This window comes from Phyllostomus hastatus, unplaced genomic scaffold (genome assembly GCF_019186645.2).
Source record: "Phyllostomus hastatus isolate PE091 unplaced genomic scaffold, TTU_PhHast_1.1 phas_contig_58, whole genome shotgun sequence".
Classification (NCBI taxonomy): Eukaryota; Metazoa; Chordata; class Mammalia; order Chiroptera; family Phyllostomidae; genus Phyllostomus; species Phyllostomus hastatus.
Window position 1 is genome coordinate 32,754,852 of NW_025333916.1, and position 19,291 is coordinate 32,774,142.

The window sequence follows — 19,291 nt, forward strand, 5'->3', positions numbered from 1 at the left end:
GGAACGCTGCGCGCGCCAGATTCAAATCGCGGACGGGGCCGGCGGGCCTTTTGGCGGCTGTGGCGGAGGTGGTGTTGGATGTGGTGGCGGCGCCGGGCGTCCGGCGGCGGCCACGCTCGGCCCGGCTACTCGGTGCTCGTGGCTGCGACGGCGGAGCCATGGACCAGGCCGTGGGCGACCTGAAGCAGGCGCTGCCCTGCGTGGCTGAGACGCCGACAGTCCACGTGGAGGTGCACCAGCGGAGCGGCAGGTGAGCCGGCCGGACCCGACCGGATAGGACCATGGTAGCCCTGAGCGGATCCCGCACCTGCGTGGCCCCTACCGATGACACTCGGGCCAGACGCTGCCCGGAGCTCACTGCGCCGGACTCGGTCCAGACCTATCTGGCCTGACTCTGAACAGGACGGACGCAGTCCTGCCGGGCGCAGCTCAGGAAAGCTGGAAGTGGGAAGGGCCAGATACTCAAGTGTTTTCAGTGCTATCTCAGAACCAGTCAGCAGGGCCGTCAGATGGCAAAGTGGGCCTAGGGGAGCCTTGAATGCCAAGCCAAAAAGTGTTAGGTTTCCTCAGGGTGAATGCCAGGCCTTGGACACTTGTTAAAATGCAGACTCCTGACCTGATCCCACAGCTGTAAGGTTTCCTTCTTTCACTAATAATAGGGAATAGTCAACATTTATTGAATGCTTACTATGTGCCAGGCATTACCCTAAACACTCAGAATGTATTGACTAATCTTCATAGTAGCTTAGTGTAGCAAGAAGTTTTGCTACTGCCCCATCTATCTGATGGAGAGCTGAGGCACAGAGTTCTTGGGCCACTGTGCAGGGGCCACACAGCTAGCTGGCAGTAATGAGTGACTCTAGCTTTGATCCCCAGGCGGCCGCTTCCTCCTCCTTTGTTCTTAAGTGCTGAACTTTCTTATGTATACCCTGATTTCTTAAAAAAACAAAAAACAAAAAACCACTATTGTTAAAGTCTTGCTTCTTAACCTAGAACTGATCTGTGTGTTTTGTATGTTTGTCCAGCACAGCAAAAAAAGAAGATATAAAGCTGAGTGTTAGAAAGCTACTTAACAGGCATAATATTGTGTTTGGTGATTACACATGGACTGAGTTTGACGAACCTTTTCTGACCAGAAATGTGCAGTCTGTGTCTATTGTTGACACAGAATTAAAAATTAAAGACTCACAGGTAAGTTATTAACTTCCGGGGGAAGAAACCATTAACCCGTAGCTGAGTAGGAAGTTGGTGCCCTGAATGTCTGCTTGCTGCTTTGGTAGCGTATGTCAGAAACGGGTTTGCTTTGATGACCTGTTGGTTTGACATCTGGACAAGTACTGGCTCTCTCGCAGGAGCCAGATGCGGGGAGTAGATGTGGCCTAAGGGTCTGCATGCCGTCAGTGCAGTCGGAGAGACTGGGAACCAGGAACTAGATTGCAGCACCATAGAACAGAGGGCTGTACTGATGAGGCCTGTGAGCCTTCTCTTGTGTTCTTTCAGTAAACTATTTTATGGGTGCTCAGCACGGGTGTTAGGACCGTAGGATGTGTGGGGACAGCGGAGATGAGGAAAAGGGCTTGCCTTCTTGAAGCCCTTCATCTAGCCCACCATACAGACTGCCTCACCCACCATCTTACAGAGTTCATGTGTGGGAGCTAAGGAGAGCTTTGTGTAACTGTGGAGGAGTTGTGGCAGGTGTACCACTGTAAAAACCACCCAAAGTGCCCACCTCGGGAACATGCGCCACTGATACCCGGGCAATTTCTGTTCTTATGGAGAGTTGATTTGGAAGAATTGGTATGGCACTAAAATAATGCTTACGTGGTGGACCTCCTCACTCTTATATTATGACCAGTATTTGTTACATTGATGGAGTTTTATCCATACTGATATCTGATGCCATTGTACCCAATTTTGGCCAGCCTGGGGGGAAATGGAGAGCTTCCCAACACTTGTGGAGGGACAGTTAGCACAGCCTAACTGGAGGACGTGGGTGCTACCCTCTAAGCATCTTTGATTGCAGATTCACCTCAAGGAATTTATCTGAACAGATAGTTGTATAATTCTGTAGAGATGTGTGAACAAGTATTATTAATAGTAGCTAACAATTTGAAATATTTTAACTATCCATAAGAGATTGGCAAACATCTGACACATTTACACCAAATGTGATGTAACCATGAAAAAGATTTTTATCTACCAATGTAAAATGTCTCTAAACTCTAGTAAGTGGGAAAAGCATGATAGAAAACTGATAGAATCACTTTTGTGGATGTGTTATAGATTAACATCTATGAGGTTGGATGTTGGGAACTTTGATATTTTCTATTCTATATTTGCAATTTTTAAACATACATCTGTTCCTTTTGTAACTATAAAAACAATAAAGTTGTTTTTTCAGAGAGATATTAGACCCTAAAAGGGGAGAGGGGATAAACATGTTTAAAAGAGCTAATTCTAAAGCTAATAAAAGAGCTAGTTTTAAACATATTGCACCTTCAGTCTTCATTTTTGGATTTTAACGTTAAAAATGGACTTTAGAGTCCTGGCCACTGTGGCTCAGTTGGTTGGAGCATTGTACTGTAAAGCGAAAGGTCATGGTTCATTTCCTGGTCAGGACATGTGCCTGGGTTGCAGGTTCGGTTCCTAATTGGGGCACATACAAGAGGCAGCAGATTGATGTTTCTCTCCCTTCCTTCCCCTCTCTAAAATCATGAGCATGTTCTTGGGTAAGGATTTTAAAAAATGGACTTTAGAATTAAAAAATGAGTGGTTTTTCCATTTGTGTAGATTTATTTGATTTTCCTTCTCATCATAGCCCATCAATTTGAGTATGTGCAATATTACACTTCATATCTTCCACCTGAGTGAAGATGGCCCCACCAGTGAAAATTTGGAAGAAGAGACAGAAAATATAATTGCAGCAAATCATTGGGTTCTACCTGCAGGTATGTGTGACAGCAGCAGTAGGTGGAGCATGCTAAGTCCACGAGGTCAGAGGGTGACACACACCTCAGACTTGCCAAGTCAGTTAGCCAAAGAGATTTTGTTTGTTTTGTAGGCCTTCAGGGCATCTTATTTCTTATAAAATGGTAAGTACATTACAAAAGAGTAAGGTAGAGGATTCCTTTGGACTGGTTCTTCGTAGGTGGTATTCGTTGAGAATGTAAACTGTACTCTTCTTTCCTGCCCAGTTGGTCAGTTCTGCTGGCCTCCTTCCTCCTACTGTCTTGATGTTTATTTGTGGACCTGCCATTGTGTTCTTGCGAGCAGGGTTAACTCTATCATCAAGTTTTATGTCTGATGTCCTAATGGCTAGATTAGACCCGCTGGTCTGCCTTGCCCAAGTGTTGGCTTATAGCAGGGGTGTCAGACTCATTTTCACCGGGGGCCTCATCAGCCTCGTGGTTGCCTTCAAAAGGCCAAATGTAATTTTAACACTATATATATAAATGTAACTACTCTTTAACAGTTAAGCTAGAGCTTGGCTCTGCCACCGGATCGAAACAGTGCCGGGCCAGATAAAGCAAGATGGAGAGCCGGATTCGGCCCACAGGCCTTGTGTTTGCCACCTGTGGCTTATAGGGAGAGGGGTGGATTCAGTCTGTGCTGTGTAAAGTATGGGTCCACAAAAGATGACTGTGCATAATAACATGACAAAAAAATAACTCTTAACCAGTTATTGTTTGTCAGAAGTCCTGTGTAACTGGCATTTATTTTGCATATTTAATTTCAAAAAAATTTTTTTAAATGTAACTTCCCTATGATCATACACTTAGCATACCACATGTGGAACAGGAGAGAGCACTGGTGGCCCAGGGCAGATCTGGCTGGTAGGTGTAATGCTTGCTTTTCTAAAGTAAGTTTTTGTTTTATTCTGTCACAGCTGAGTTCCATGGGCTGTGGGACAGCCTGGTGTATGATGTGGAAATCAAATCTCACGTAAGTTGCACAAAAGTTCCTGTTATTTGTAGTGGAATCATTATTGTGTTGCTCTCCAGCACCTCTGAGCTCTTTGACTCAAATGGGCTTTTGGGAGCCACTGTCTACCAGCAGCCAGTATTCCAGATGTCTGTCCTCTGGGATTGCTCCTAGGTAGACTTGGTCTCTGGGGCATCCCCTGAGGGGGAAGAGGGAGGGTGCTGAATGTGAAGACAGCTTCGATGGAATTTCACTCTTAGCAACCCATAGGGGCTGAGTGGACTCTGCCACAGGGCACATAGAGCAAGTGGACAGGATCGAGCAAGTACCAGCGTGTCTGAACCCCCTTCAGGGGGAAGGGTCCTTCTGCATGGTGTGGGGGGCACTAGAAGTCTGTATCCTGTCCCTCCACACTGCTCTAGGCAGCCACATTGAGACAAGAGAGTCTTGGCTATTGTTATTTTTTAGTAAGTGTGCTGTGTGCTTGCCTACTACTCCTATTTGATAAGTCCCTTAATTCTTTTTTTTAAAGATTTATTTATTTATTTTTAGAGAGAGGGAAAGGGAGGGAGAAAGAGAGGGAGAGAAACATCAATTGGTTGCTTCTTGCATGTGCCAGTTGGGGACCTGGCCCACAACCCAGGCATGTGCCCTGACTGGGAATCGAACCAGTGACCTCTCGGTTCTCGGGACAATGCTCAACACATTGAGACACACCAGTCAGGGTGAGTCCCATAGTTATTTTGTGTGATCTCAGCATTCTAAATAAAAGTGTCTTTGTGTTTATCCTTTTTGCTTATAATAGTAATAGCCAGCACTTATCCTCTTCTGTTTTAAGTTACCTTCTAAAATGAAAGTTTGTGCTATATCCAGGAAGTGTTTGGTGGAGGCAGTCGCTGGAAGGCTGTCTTTCTTCTGTCCCGGCTGTTCATGTAGGAGCATACATAGTGGGAGCCTTTGCCTGTTGGCTTCTTTATCTGTATTTTTCCTTTCTCCACTCAGCTGCTGGATTATGTGATGACAGCGTTACTGTTTTCAGACAGGAATGTCGACAGCAATCTCATCACCTGGAACCGGGTGGTGCTGCTTCATGGTAAAGCATGTGGGGTTGCATTTTATAAGACAGACTGTGTGTCTTATAGGCTTTACTCCTACGTTTGTCCTTCTATAAGGAGTTACAGCAGTTTCGTTCTGGTGAGCCAGAGTTGTCCTAAAATGTTCCTTCTTTGTGAAGCCTATGCAGCTCACGTTACTCTGAACATTTGTTACGTGACCCTTTATTTGGCAGCCACTCAGTTACTGCCTTCTGACTTTTTTATATTATTATTAAACTTTTCAATTAACTCTTATTTCCCCAACTGATCATAAACTCCTGGAAAAGAAATTGCCTCATGTTTTTTTGTAATATTCTTAGAGCTTTGCTTTATGAGTAGTAAACTGCAAAACCCTGATTTACAGAAATTCTGTCTGGTTCTTCTCTGAGGAAAATAGTGGGTATTTTTCTTAAAATTGGATGGAAAGAAATCTGGAATACCCAAATTATAGTGATGTAGGAATTCAGAGTAACTAACCTCTTTATGCCAGTTAATATAGGTATTTCAATTATTTTTCATTTAGAACCTGTTATATATTTTCTTTTTTGTTATTCAATATGTTTGCAGAAAATCAGAGTTCAACATGTCAGCACTTTCTGTTAGATGCATTTGTTCTTCTGCATTGGTCACCACAGAACCTCTGCAAGGCATGCTAGGTGACACAAAAAGCAAGAAGCTCTACATCCAAGGGTCCTCACCTGCATCCTTGGGTTTAGTATGGGGTGCAGGCCCAGGGAGAAATATCCGTAGTGAAAGACAGTGCTGCAGTGGGCTGCAGACACAGCAGGCTTCACTGCCTGAGTCCTGATGATTAGCTGGAAAGGTGTGTTTGACCTTTGAAAGGTGCCACATAGAGGATGTGTGGGGACAAGAAGGGTGTCTGTGAAGACATTAGACCAGGAAATGCAGTGATCGCTTAGACTGCTGAGTGGGCCCCTGGGCCCCAGAAGCGGGGTGTGTGCCAGTAGCAGTGGAAGGTAAGACCAGAAATACAAGTTAACTTCATATTAGAAAGAAAGAGGTCAAGACTTTTAAAGTGTATTGGTAATATTTTATGGCACTTATTCTGCTAGCAGACTTCATTGTGAGTTAACAGGCAGTGCTTGTAATAACATAGTATTGAACTCTCTGCTTATTTTGTATTCTGTGGAAAATGTAACTGCTGTTTTAAGAAGTTTAGTACAGCACTGACACACGTATTTGCTTAAATTTTGTTACAGGTCCTCCAGGAACTGGAAAAACATCCCTGTGTAGAGCCCTGGCTCAGAAATTGACCATTCGACTTTTAAGCAGGTACCTTGGATGATTTGAAAGAGGGAAGTAGCAGGAATGGATTTCCTGCTTTCCCTTTATAGTAACAGTTATCTTTATTTTTTAATAACTTTATATGATAAGTAAGGTCTCTCCGAATGTAAATTAATTGCTCTATATTCAACATAGTCTTGAGTTATGATTGCAGTTTTTTTAAATTTATGGAGACTTGCTTAATGACCAGCATGTGGTCTGTCCTGCTGACCATTCATGTGCACTTTGGAGAACGTGTTTCTGCTCTTCTTGGGTGATGTGTTTTGTGGATGTCAGCTCAGGGTACTTGATGTCCCTGCTGATGGTCTGGACTGCTATTCCATCACTTACTGGACAGGAATGGCCAAGCCTCGTCTTTTTCTCCTTGATTTCTGTCTTTTTTCAGGTTTATGGTTTCATCACCTTTGGGAAATAGTTGACCATTATTTTATCAACTAATTTTCTTGCCCCCCCTCCCGCCCCTTTTCTGAGAGTACATTTACATGTTAGCCTGCGTGATATTGTTTCATAGGCAACTGATATGCTTTTTTGTTTTTTCAGATACAAAAGTTTTTTCTCTTTGTGTTTCATTTTGGACAGTTTTCTGCAGTATCTAATTTGCTTTTGATTCCAGTCAGTAACATTTTTATTTCTGATTGTGAATTTTTTTCCTCTGGGGTTTTTTGATTCCTTATATACTTTTCACCATGTTCTGTTAAAATCCTTGAGGAATTTATAATAACTTTTAATGTTCTTGTTGACTAAATTCATAACCATTATTTCTGAGTCTATTGTATTTCTTCTGGTTGCAGGACACATTTTATGCTCTTGGCATGTCAGGTAATTTTTGTTTGAATGTGGACTTTGTGATTTGAAGTGTCTGGGCTCTGTAAAGACTTTTAGGTCTTGTTTTGGTAGGCATTTCAGTTACTCATGACTTACTGTGATTCTTTTGAGGTTTATTTTTAAGCTTTGTTAACGAGGGGTCTAAGTGTAGTGTAGTTTTAATTCTCAAGTGGTCCTCTGCTGGTGTCTCAGTTGAACACCTTGAATGAGTAAGAAGTATTCTCCACTTTGGCTCTCTGTGTGAGCTCTAGGGACCGTTTAGCTCACGGATCTGGACAGCCTGTTCATAGGTGGATTTTCCTGCTCATAGATGTCCAGGTGTTCAGTAAACACTTAGAGGGACCCCAGGATGATTTCTGGTGCTTTATTTCTGAAAATCTGCCTCCCCTCTGGACCTCTGCTCTCCAGCTCCCTGCTGCTTCAGGGTCTTTGAACTCTGACCTTTGTCTCCTCAATTCAGAACAATGGCTTTGCTCTTCTTGGGTCCCTTCCAGGTGCTCCAGGCAGAGAACCTGGTGATTGTGGTGCTTACCTTATTTCCCTTCTCTCGGGTCCTCTGGTGCCTGTTCTGCTGTCCAGTAGTTCCCTTCATAGATGTTTCATTTATTCTGTCCAGTTTTGTAATTGGTGAAAGCAGAGGGTAAATCTGCTGCCTGTTGACTCCTGTTTGGATTTAGAAAAGGAAATCCTGTGAGATATAAATATTTACTTTCTTTTTAAAATGTCTTGTAAGTATTTTTACATAGGGAAATTGCTTTATTTTAACCCTTTATTTTATGCTTGGCAACTTGGCCTTTGTCTTGACATACTGAAATGTGTTTAAAGATGTCTAGGGGCAGTTTCCTAACACACCAGAGAGTGAAAATGTTATTACAAGAAATACAAGTTTTCCCAGTACTGTCATGCACCATAAAACTACGTTTCAGTCAGTGGCAGATCACATATATGATGGTGATCCCATAAGCTGAAAAATTTCTATTGCCTGGTGACATTGTAGCCATCATAATGTCAGAGCACAATGCATTACTCACACATTTGTGGTGATGCTGGTGTAAACAAACCCACTGGGCTGCCAGTCCTACAAGTGTATAGTATGTAGAATTCTACACAATACATAATATTGGATAATGATAATGAACAACTATGTTACTGTTTATTGTTTATATGTTACTGCTATGGTTTATATGTTTGCTATGTTTTTATTGTTATTTTACAGTATACTCTTTCTACTTATGAAAAGAGTTTTCTATAAAATAGTGTGTATGCCTTGTTATGCTGTCTCCATACATCTTATGATTACTGCGTCTCTTGATGGCATCATTTTCTCTTGTGATTGATTTAATCCCATCTTGTTTTGCACAGCAGCAGGCTGGACAGGCTGGCAGCCCAGGGGCAGTAGGCTGCACCCTAGTCTAGGTGTGTAGTGGGCTGTGCACTGAGGTCTGTGTAAGTGCCTCTGTGATGTTCTCCCAACAATGAAATCACCCGACTACACATTTTCTCAGAATGTATCCCCGTCATGAAGTGACACATTACTGTATAAAGTCCTAGAAATATATATTTATTTTGTGTCTTATAAATTGCAAAAAGAAGCCCTAGCAAGCATTTTTTGCTCACTTTACTTCATCAAAATACTTTATAATTAATTAACTGTGTTTAATACTCAACCCAGTCCTTTATTTTATTATATTGTCTGTCTTTTCTCTCGCCTCTTTTGTGAACAGAATTAGTAAATGGTCTTGTTCTCTTTTTTAAATGGAAAGTCAGTGATACTTTTTGAAGGTAATTCTTTTCCTTCTGTGGACTTACGACATGAAAGAAACTGGAGAGGACTTTGGAGTCAGTTTCTGTCCTGTCTCAGTCTGGCTTCCTGTGTGAATCTCCTCAGAACTAAGTGCGTCCAGGCTACTCAGCCATCTCCTGAGTGACTGGAGTGTTAGTGCTGAATGTCATTCAGTTAGTGTGTAAGGTTCACTTTTTGCCATCTGAGCACCCAGGGTGCCAGTGTTTTGCTGGAAAACAAATTGTCACATTCTTTAATGTTTTGTGGAAGAAGGAAAAAATATTCAGCTCTAGCCAAAACTTCTTTTGCTTGTGTAGATTTACTTGCTGTATTAGTACCAGTGGTACTTTTTGAATGTAAATATAAATTACAAGTAGATTAAAAGTTAGAGGGATTTTACTCTTGTTTTAATTCAAATGAAGGTATTATATTCAGTGTTAAATTTTTAATTTACTTTAACCAGAACTCTTGGTTGCATTCTGTTAGATTTTTTATACTTATTTAGTATGCAGATTCTAGGTACCTTGATTCTTTGTCAGTGATTATAATGACTTAACCAGTTAGTAATTCTGACCGTGCTGGGCAGCTGAAAGATGTATTTAATAAGCAAAAATGCCGCCACTGGGGATGCAGGAGGACTAATTTGCAAAGTAATTGTCTTAACTCTTTTTTTGTCATCCTAGGTACCGATATGGACAGTTAATTGAAATAAACAGCCACAGTCTCTTTTCTAAGTGGTTTTCAGAAGTAAGTATTAATATTATAATTCTCTGGGCTGTCAACCATGTAGTTGAAAAGGTGCTTTGTATATTAAGCAGACTTTCTGTGCAGACTTTGTCATCAGAGAAAACTTCTAGAGCTAAGTAGTACCTTGGAAATAGTCTGAGGCCCAAGATGCTGGGCACATCCAGACCTTTGACTAGGTGGGTCAGGACATTCAACATTGTCTGAGGAGAGGCGGGCATCCCTATTTCTAACTCCTCGGCTGAGCATGCACCCCGGGCTCTGAGCCCTATTCAGCCATCCATGAACTGAGGGGCTTGGACAGGTGACATCACAGGTGTCCCTCACTACTGAAGTGCTCTGCTCCAGGCAACCCTGTCAGTAGGCCCTTCTGGTGGATGAGAGTGGGGACAGGGAGTGTCCATAAGGGGTGTGCCCAGCTGGTTTGCATGTTTGCACCCATAATTCATCTCATCCCCAGTCATGAGGACAGCTGGGAAAGGAAAAGGGTAAGAGGAAGGCAGACAAGTGAGCTATGTGGCCCTGGACAGGATTCGATGTGGGATCAAGTCTCAGTGTCCTGGCACATGAAGCAGGGAGAGAAGGCATTTGGATTGATTGACTTCCACCCCTGCAGACTGGGTATCTCTGATTTAGGGAGTTCTCTGAGGGCCGTCAGGAGACAGTGGGCTTGTGGGAGCACCGGGGGTCAGAGTGATACCAGGCCAGGACATGTGTGCGCCAGGCAGCATGATGGATGCAGATCAACACTAAGCGTGTTTTGGTTCCAGAGTGGCAAGCTGGTAACTAAGATGTTCCAGAAGATCCAGGATCTAATTGATGACAAAGACGCTCTGGTGTTCGTGCTGATTGATGAGGTAGGCACATCCAGACATTAAACCTGTGATAGAGGAAATGCAAAACTGAATGCCTGTTACTGTTGCCAGGGTGCAACCAGCCCCGTGCTCAGTCCACCCTCCATCAGGCAGTCAGTATCTCATGCAACCCTGTCTTCCTTGGCATCCCACATGTTGAGCTCCTGGCACACCCAGGCACCCATACACCCACTCATTTGTTCATTCACTTGCTCAGTTGATGTGTTCTGAGGCTGCCCTGTAGGGCCAGTTACTGTGATTTTTGATCCAATTGCTCTGTCCCCACAGGTGGAAAGCCTCACAGCTGCCCGTAATGCCTGCAGGGCAGGCACTGAGCCTTCAGATGCCATCCGTGTGGTCAATGCTGTCTTGACCCAAATTGATCAAATTAAAAGGTAATACAGGCACGTGCCACTTAACAATCGGATATATCCTGAGAAATGCATCATTAGGTGATTTGCTATTGTGTGAACATCATAGAGGCGTTTACATACCCAGATGGCATAGCCCACTACACACCTAGGCTATCTGATACAGCCTGTTGCTCCTTGGCCACAAGCCTATGTTACTGTACTGAGTACTGTAGACATTTGTAACACATGGTAAGTATTTGTGTCTGCACATACCTAAACATTGAAAATGTCCAGTAAAAATACAGTATAAAAGAAAAGTATACGTGTGCACTAATGTTGGGGGAACAAGGGGAGGGCTGTGGAGGGAAGCTCTGGAGGGAAAGTAGACATCAGGAAGAAGGAGGGAAGAGAGGATAGAAAAGGGAGAGCAGAGATCCAAAGACACCCATAGAGATAAAGCCTGAGACAAAAATAATAATAAAAGGAAGAAACAGGAAGGGGAGTGAGTTTATATGCATGTGTGTGTGCGTGGGTGTGCACGAGCACATGCAGGGGTGTGTGGGCTCCTGGGCTCTCCTCCCTCACCACCTCTGGGGTCCCAGCCATGGACAGGTGCACAGTGAAAGGATAGCATGCTGAGCCTTCTCATCTATTTAAACCCACCAGAGCTAGCAGTGAAATCAACACTGTAGTCAGGTCGAGCTTTTTCTTCTAACATGACAAGTCTTTTCCTTCTAATCCATTGTAATCTTACGGGACTACCATCAGATGTGCTGTTCCTGTTGAGAGAAGCACCATTATGTGGCACATGGCTCCAGAGGCTCTGACACACTGACCTGACGTGAGAAGTCACAGAGAAGATGTGTGAGGATCACACACCTCTGGACCCTGCGCCAGCTCTCCTAACTAAAAATGCCTCTGGCATTGAGTGTTTGTTCTTTTTCCACTTTTGAGGCAGCATATACTAAATGCATTTTTTGGAAATTAAGCACTTTTTACTTGATTAAAGTATTAAAAATGTAGAACAGAGTTTGGGCATGGTGAAAACTCACACCCTGCAGAGAAACCTGAAATGAAGAGTGCACACTGCTGTGCTCATGCATCGGCTGCAGCACAACTAGGCATGCAGTGGTTGAAGGGCTGGCACTGGGCAGGTGGAGCATCACCTGCTTGCCCTTCATAGGGCCGCATTTCATGTCTCCAAAGTCGAGCCTTACAGGGCCTGTACTCAATGTACCCAGAGCTCACCCAGCTTTAGGAAGCGACTCCTACTAACCTGACTCACAAGGAAGTAATGTTCAAACCAGAGGACCCACCTGTTCTTTGCAGGACTTCAGAGCTCCCTCGGTCAACCAGAGTCCTCGTGTTTGTTCTCTGGTGTCTCTCCCTGATTCCAGGGTGCCAGGGCTCCAAAGCATCATTCAGAAGCTTGCTTATTGAATGTGGAGTGACACAAATGAATTATGTTAAGGAATGTCTTATCTCAGGCTTCATCATTGTTTTGCCATAGAGAATATCTCTAGCTTCTTGGAAATGTAGTTATCTGTTGGGATCAACTGCAGAAGCCTCTTCTCACCCTTCTACAAGCAAGCCTTGTGGAAGGTGTAGCCCCTCCTTGTTGCTATTCCCATTCTCTCTGACTGTCTGGTTTCTACCCCTACTACTACTCCTCTTTCACCCAAGTGCTCACTTTCCTATTCCTGGAAATGTCCAGAGCATTTGGCTCCCCTGGCTGCATTATCCTGACTATGGCAGTTTCTGCTGCCAGTGATTCCCCGCTGTTTGTTCAGAGGTCTCCTGCATAGCCGGTTCATAGCCTTCAGTCGTCTAGCATCACTCAAGGTTCTGGTGGGCAAGCCCCCATCACAGGTCTTTGTGTCCACCATGACCAGACATCAGACATGCTCCCAAGTGGCTTGTTGGGCCCTGGAACCCCTAACTTCCTGGGTTCCCATGACACTGATGGCCGTGCCATGCACCCACTGCTCAGGCCAGGATGTGGGGTCACCCTGACCCTTCTGTCATCAGGGTATGTAGGCTCAGGAAGGAACAGAGACACATGTGCCTCTGATTTCCCTCTCACCTTCCTCCCCTTACATTCTTCACATCCTGGTTCAGGTCCCTCTTTGGGTGATCCTTGCACAGCTGCCTTTGTATGGATCAGACCCTTGGTAACAAAGCCCATCCTGGGATGCATTTCCAGCCATGTGCTTCCTCTGCATCCCCACTTGGGTGCTGCACCAAGCAGCCTGCTCACTCGGCCTCTATGTCCGTCCCTTCTGCCCAGGCTTCTGGGACCCCTGTGCTCTCATCCCTGCTCTCATTTGGCTCGCCCTGCTCACCCTGCAGAGGGCCGCACACCTGTTGCCGGAGTCCAGGTAAAGCTGATCTTCCTAGGTGCTCCCCTTATCACACAGCTGCCTGTGGACCATCTGTATGCTGACCATGAGCCCTGAGAGCAGTGTCACCACATCCCCTGTGCCCAAGCCCACCAGGCTGGGAAGCATATTCCGCAGGGCCTCTTGTGCCTGCACTGTGCTGGCCCATGTTGGTGAGCAGAATGATAATGGTGGCTCTCTTGTGGTGTTTGGAAGCTAGGGAGGAAAGCAGCTGGTAAAGGGGATAAATAATTTAGCTCCATAGTATACTGGTAAGAGCTGCGTGATGAGCAGTTACGTGGCTGTGCTCAGGCAGGCAGGCAGGGGTGTGAGTGCTGGGGGATTAGGAGATGGGGTGGTCAGGGATGCACTACAGAAATTAGGTCTTTTCTACAGTTGAAGGAAGTGAGGAAACAGCCAGCAGGTGTCTAGGAGAGCTTTTGAGAAGGCAGAGAAGGGACCAGAACAAAGGCTTCTGGAAAGTTGGCCTGGCATGCTGTGTTGTGGCCAGGAGCTCAGAGTTGCAGGGCCTCAGGAGGCCCTGTGGACTCCTGTTGGGGCAGGAAGTGTAGCTAGCTGAACAATGGTTAAACACTTGGAACCTTCAAGGGCATCTCTTGACATTCCCTGTGTAGAGTAGCATATTATCAAGTCACAGAGGCATGGGGTGACTGGTCCTCGCTCCTCTGTGTCCAGGCACTCCAACGTGGTGATTCTGACCACCTCCAACATCACAGAGAGGATTGACGTGGCCTTCGTGGACAGGGCAGACATCAGGCAGTATATTGGGCCACCTTCTGCAGCAGCTATCTTCAAAATCTACCTCTCCTGTTTGGAAGAACTGATGAAGGTATGTACTTTGATTTTGTTTTTGTTTTTTTTCTCTCTACTAACTAGTTTCTTATTTTTTTAATTCCTTAGTGTAACTTAAAATAGCTAGTTTCAATATGGAGTACGGTATTTTGACATGGCATTAACCATTTTCTTAGATTGAAAATTTCAGTTTGTTCTATCTGGCAAGTTTTGTTAATTGTCAAAATATTATGGCCACTGACTCAGTATGTCACTCTTTGGCACAAAATAATCATCATGGTTGTTTGATTCACCTGTAGGTGATGAGTGAATGGGAGGGGTGCGGGCTGAGGTCAGCATTCCTGGCAAGTTCTGGTTCTCATGGCCTTTGCGAATGACCCGTTCTCTGGGCCTCATTTTCCTCGCCTGAAAGAAAATGGTAGAGGTCCTTGTTCATAGGAAGGTCATCCTGACTGGAGGGTCTTTCAGAATGAGGTCACCTGACTGGAGGTTGTAGTTGAGAAGGTTAGTTAACTGAAGGTCATAGTTCACAGGGAAGTTATCCTTACTAAAGGTTCACAACCTCTCATTGACTACAGTGTTCATGTCCCTTTGGTCCCAGGTTGTAGTGATGGCAGTGAGCACAGCATCAGTGAGTACAGTATCACAGTCAGTCTCTTATAATACAGTCTAACAGAAACCTGACATGTGCCCAGTGCCAGGAGCTCTGGGCACTGGGGAGCCATGGGCAGTAACCAAGCCAGCCAACAAGTAGGCATTTACATGGTGATCATAGTAATGGCATTGTTGTAACTGCTGGTCGGGGGGGATGAACCCTCTCCTCCTTCCCCAGCCCTCATCCACCAGGATCCTGGCACCACAGATCTCGAGCTCCAACATCTTCAACAAGGATGACACAGCCTCTGTGACAGGGACAGGAGAGCTGCCCTCAGCTCTGGTCACAGAGCTGGGGGAGCACTGTCCTGGTATGTGCATTCTGTCCTACGTTTCTGTAGAGAGGGAGAGGGGCCCCATGGAGCTTAGATTTGAAACCCCAAGTGACCATCAGAAATGTCGTAATACAGTATTGCTGCCAAGAAGCCAGTGTGATGGCAGATCCTGCTGAAGATCGCCAGGTGCTTTCAGTGTGCTGTCAGATTCCACTTGTGCTCTGAATCCAGGGGATGTCCTCAGGATTGGCCAGGTGCATGGACTTTTTCTGGGAGCCGGGCATGTGGCCAGGGGCAGTTTTTTTACAGAGTTTATAGGAAGTTAAGGCATTCCAATGTTTTGGTAGAGATTTGGCTAGTCCTGAAGGCTGAAATGTGATTTTTGCCCTCTCTGTCAAGATCCTGAGGTCTGCCATTCTTATATGAGCCTGGAGGCTACCACTTGTCAATGGAGGGGTGGCAGGGGGGCAGCTCAGGGAAGGTGCAGGAGCCTGAGGAGGTCAGTCACTTAGTTAGGCAGCGGTTGAAACGAACCGAACACAAACCCTGTTTCTTAATTTTACCCATGATCCTCACCAAACCTCCAAAATGTGTGGAGAAAGCCATTCCTTCTCTCTCTTCTCTCCTGGCTCCTGAATTGAAATAGTTCATGTTAAAATTCATTTAGTAGTGGTCATTGTAGCAATCTGACAGTTCAGTGTGACTACTTCGTAGAGCATCCAGTGTGCAGGCATGTGGTCTACAAGGTGAACTGTGAGACTCAGATCTTTGGTCTGTGTTGTTCCATCAAATGAGAGTCTTATCTTAAAAACAACCAACACAGACCCTCCTTGAAAGGTGGGTGAAGTCCTGGCTCCAGAGCCTAGCTCTGCCATCTACAGGTTGTGTCTCATCCTTGAGACCAAATACCAGACTGGACTCCCATGTTGGTGCATGGTAAGGACATATTTTGTCCAAAGAATAGAAGAGGCCGGGTTGCTGCTTGTTGCAAAGATATGTTTTGTTGTTTGTATTGTTTTTGTTGGGAGAAGCAGGGAAGTATGTGGTGTGCGTATGTGCCCACGGCCACCTGTGAGACGGGAACCGGCCTGTTTCCTGGTCAGCTGTGTGTGTTTAATGATCCTGTTTGCATGTCTATGAGATGTGATGTGGATTATGTTCGTTCTCTCAGTGTTATCCTGTTGCTGACCACGTACATTCTGCCCCCTGTCTTCTCAGTGTCAGATCATATACCCTCGCCAGCAGCTGCTGACCCTCCGAGAGCTAGAGATGATTGGCTTCATTGAAAACAACGTGTCAAAGTTGAGCCTCCTTTTGAGTGAAATTTCAAGGTGTGAATGGACCTCAGTGTTGTAACTATGAAAAGTCCTTTTGCTGTAGTAACAGGGAGTCATAATTGACTGTAGCCATCTGGGGTAGTGGTTGTGGGGTCAGAGAACAGGGATTTGAATCACAACTCATCACTCACAGGCTGGGGGAGCTTTGATAGTTCCTGGGCCAGAGGATGGAGGTCCAGGGTCGGTAGTGCTTCCAAGTTCTCAGGTGGCTTTGGGGGTCAAGGGAAGGTGGGAAAATGGAGCAGAGCCTTGAAGGACAGTTAGAATTCAAATAAACTGGACATAACTCTGGAAGGCCATGGACAGACACCATGTGTACAGGGACTTCAGTGGGTTATATGCTGAAGGCTGAGTAAGGGAAGCTTCCAAGTCCTGACCAGAGAATTTGAAGTTTATTCTGAGGCTATGAGGCATGTGGAAGGTTTTGAACAAAGGGATAGCATAAAGAATAGTATTTTTAAAAGATTTTTTTTATTATCTGTTGAAGGGATGGGACAGGGGAACAGTTCAGAGATTTGTATAAAAATTAATAAAGATGTGAGGTAATCCATGCCACTGGGCAGGCATTGTAGTCCCTGAGCACAGTGGTGCCCGTAGGTGGCCCATGAGGGTGGCAAGGACTCTGTCCTACTTGGAGCAGTAGCTGAGGACTAAGGGAGACCAGCCCCACTCGCAGGGTTGTGGGAGAAGGGACGTTCAGAGACACAGGTGGGGGAAGTAGTCTTGAAACACATGACTGTTCACATGGAATTGATGTCCCCGAACTTGGTTACATTTACAGGAAGAGCGAGGGCCTCAGTGGCCGCATCCTAAGAAAACTCCCTTTCCTGGCTCACGCGCTGTACATTCAGGTATGTTTTCCACAGCTACCCTCTGCCTCTGGGTACTTTTCCCACCCACTCTGTCCAGCAGGGTGTGGCTTTGCTAGGAGTCACACTTAATTTCATTGGGGTGGATGTCTGCCTTATTTTACCTCAGTTTCCAAAGGGACAGCCTCCTGGGGCTGTAGGAGGCTCTAGTCTTGATGCCTTAGCTGTGGAGCCCTCTCACGCCCTTTGGGAGGAGGTGGCCATGCCGTATATCTCTGCTCACACACATCGAGAGCTCACATCCAAGCCTCAGAGGTACTCGTCCTCCTCAGGTCTGAGCTTAGCTCACATAGAACAGTGGCCTGGAGTTGCCCGCTCTGCTCTCTGCATCAAGGATGGGGTGGGTGCTGCCGGTGGCCCCCAAGGGTGAGGGTCACCCCATTGACTCCTGCATATTTTTCTAGGCCCCCACCGTCACCATCGAGGGCTTCTTGCAGGCCCTTTCCCTGGCAGTGGACAAGCAGTTTGAAGAGAGAAAAAAGCTTTCCTCTTGTGTTTGATCTGGGCTCCCCCACCTGTGGTTTCCAAGTCATGAACACAAGCAGTGAGGTCACTTTCTCAGACATCTTCGTACAACATGGCATAGACCTGCAGAGCCAAGCGTTGTTGAAAGGAGTGTGCTGTATTTACATATTTTTAAATGCATATTAGAAGGCAAATGCATATTGGAAGGCCTGTCATTTTCCATGTTTTAAAGGGTGATATAGGTCAAGTTCTCTTGGCTCTTTGTAAAGAACTGCTTAGATGTCTTTATTTCATCCTGCCTGCAGTTGATCAGACACAAAATATTGACAAATTTTGTTTAAAAATGATGATTAATAATAGATTAGGGAAACGAGAAATTTTATTGTCATAAATAAGAATGTGGTCATAGCATTAAAAATGTACACATCACTTAAAATAGAAGGCAGCATTTACTCTCTGAGGTGAGCTTGTCTTATTTAATACAGACATTTCAGACTATTTAATGAATAAGGAAACCTATTCTTGTGTTACAGACAGAAATCAAGAAAAAAATTCTAGGCAGTGTTCTTCATAATAGCCAGACATGGTCCACTTTGCAGGAAAGGTGTAACCCTCGGTGCTCATTTGAAATGTGTATCTAATGCCCCTCCTGACCAGCACAGGCGAGCAGTGCAACAGTACTTCTCCCTGTTCTGTTGAGTAACACTATCAGAGTTCAAATGAAAATTCACGTTAACAGATGTGAAAATTGGAATATTCCACAGAGTATTATGTTTTGCTTTTATCTTATCTCATGCTAAAATAAATTTTATATTAGTGTTTTGTACACATTTTTAAATGAAACTTTTAAAATGTTACCTTTTGTTATATAACTTTTTCAGTATTAAAAAAATTTCCAGAATTTTCTCATTTTGTTTCTTTTATTGCTCCCAACCTCTTTGAATATTATTTAAAAATTACTCACATGATTACTTAATTTTTAACCTGTTTTATGCTTTGAGGATAAAGGCAGAAGAGACTGTGCCATTTTATGGGGACTGCACACACAGCTGTGGGGAGGGGCTCTCAGGCTGTGTGGTGGTAGACCCCTAAAGCCATGGCCCACACGGGCTTTGTCTCTGTGCCATCTGCCAGCCTTGGCTTAGCCAGATCCAGAAACACATCCAGTGACTTCTGCCTTGGAGCCAGGGTCTGGCTCTCTGGTTTTCCAAAGACCCTGTAATGGGGGTGAAGGTGGGGTTTGCGGGCACCAAGGAAGAAGGGGGTGGGACATTCCATGCCCTAAGTATTGGGGCTGGAGTGGACAGGGACCATGAAACAACTTTATTTTATGGGTTTACTGCTGAAACACCCAAAGTCCAGGTATCCAGGTGAAAGGAAGGGGCCCGGGGAGGAGAGGGAGAACCCCAGGTGCCGTGGATAAAGCAACAGACACAGCAGAGGAGACAGCCAGAGGGAAGAGAGCTCAGAAGTAGGTGGGGCAGGGCCTGAGAGTCCAGGCCCTGCTGGCTGAGGATGAGAGATGTGTGAGGGCGGGAGGTCCATCTACCAGATCTAGAACCATTTCCTGGAAAGTGGGTTCTAGAAGTTCTATGAGTGTGGCTGACACATCTACCTGTGG

The 19,291-nt window shown here is 45.1% G+C and overlaps 1 protein-coding gene across 1 annotated transcript; it reads left to right on the forward strand.

Moving 5' to 3' along the window:
* The first annotated feature begins 5 nt into the window (after nucleotides 1-5).
* On the forward strand, nucleotides 6-18,563 carry TRIP13 (thyroid hormone receptor interactor 13). The gene is made up of 13 exons (XM_045848081.1): nucleotides 6-250; nucleotides 1,026-1,191; nucleotides 2,819-2,948; nucleotides 3,887-3,942; nucleotides 4,924-5,014; nucleotides 6,236-6,308; nucleotides 9,612-9,675; nucleotides 10,443-10,529; nucleotides 10,815-10,921; nucleotides 13,954-14,107; nucleotides 16,218-16,330; nucleotides 17,118-17,187; nucleotides 17,610-18,563. Exons 1-13 carry the CDS (start codon nucleotides 159-161, stop codon nucleotides 17,703-17,705), a joined length of 1,299 nt encoding a protein of 432 aa, XP_045704037.1. The 5' UTR covers nucleotides 6-158; the 3' UTR covers nucleotides 17,706-18,563.
* The last annotated feature ends 728 nt before the right edge of the window (nucleotides 18,564-19,291 follow it).

What these genes read in the sequence shown, in the direction of transcription:
- TRIP13 (XM_045848081.1), top strand. Translation starts at nt 159, where the DNA reads ATGGACCAGGCCGTGGGCGACCTGAAGCAGGCGCTGCCCTGCGTGGCT. An exon ending in GTGCACCAGCGGAGCGGCAG is followed by an intron (nt 251 to 1,025) that starts GTGAGCCGGCCG and finishes ATGTTTGTCCAG; the next exon opens with CACAGCAAAAAAAGAAGATA. An exon ending in ATGTGGAAATCAAATCTCAC is followed by an intron (nt 3,943 to 4,923) that starts GTAAGTTGCACA and finishes TTCTCCACTCAG; the next exon opens with CTGCTGGATTATGTGATGAC.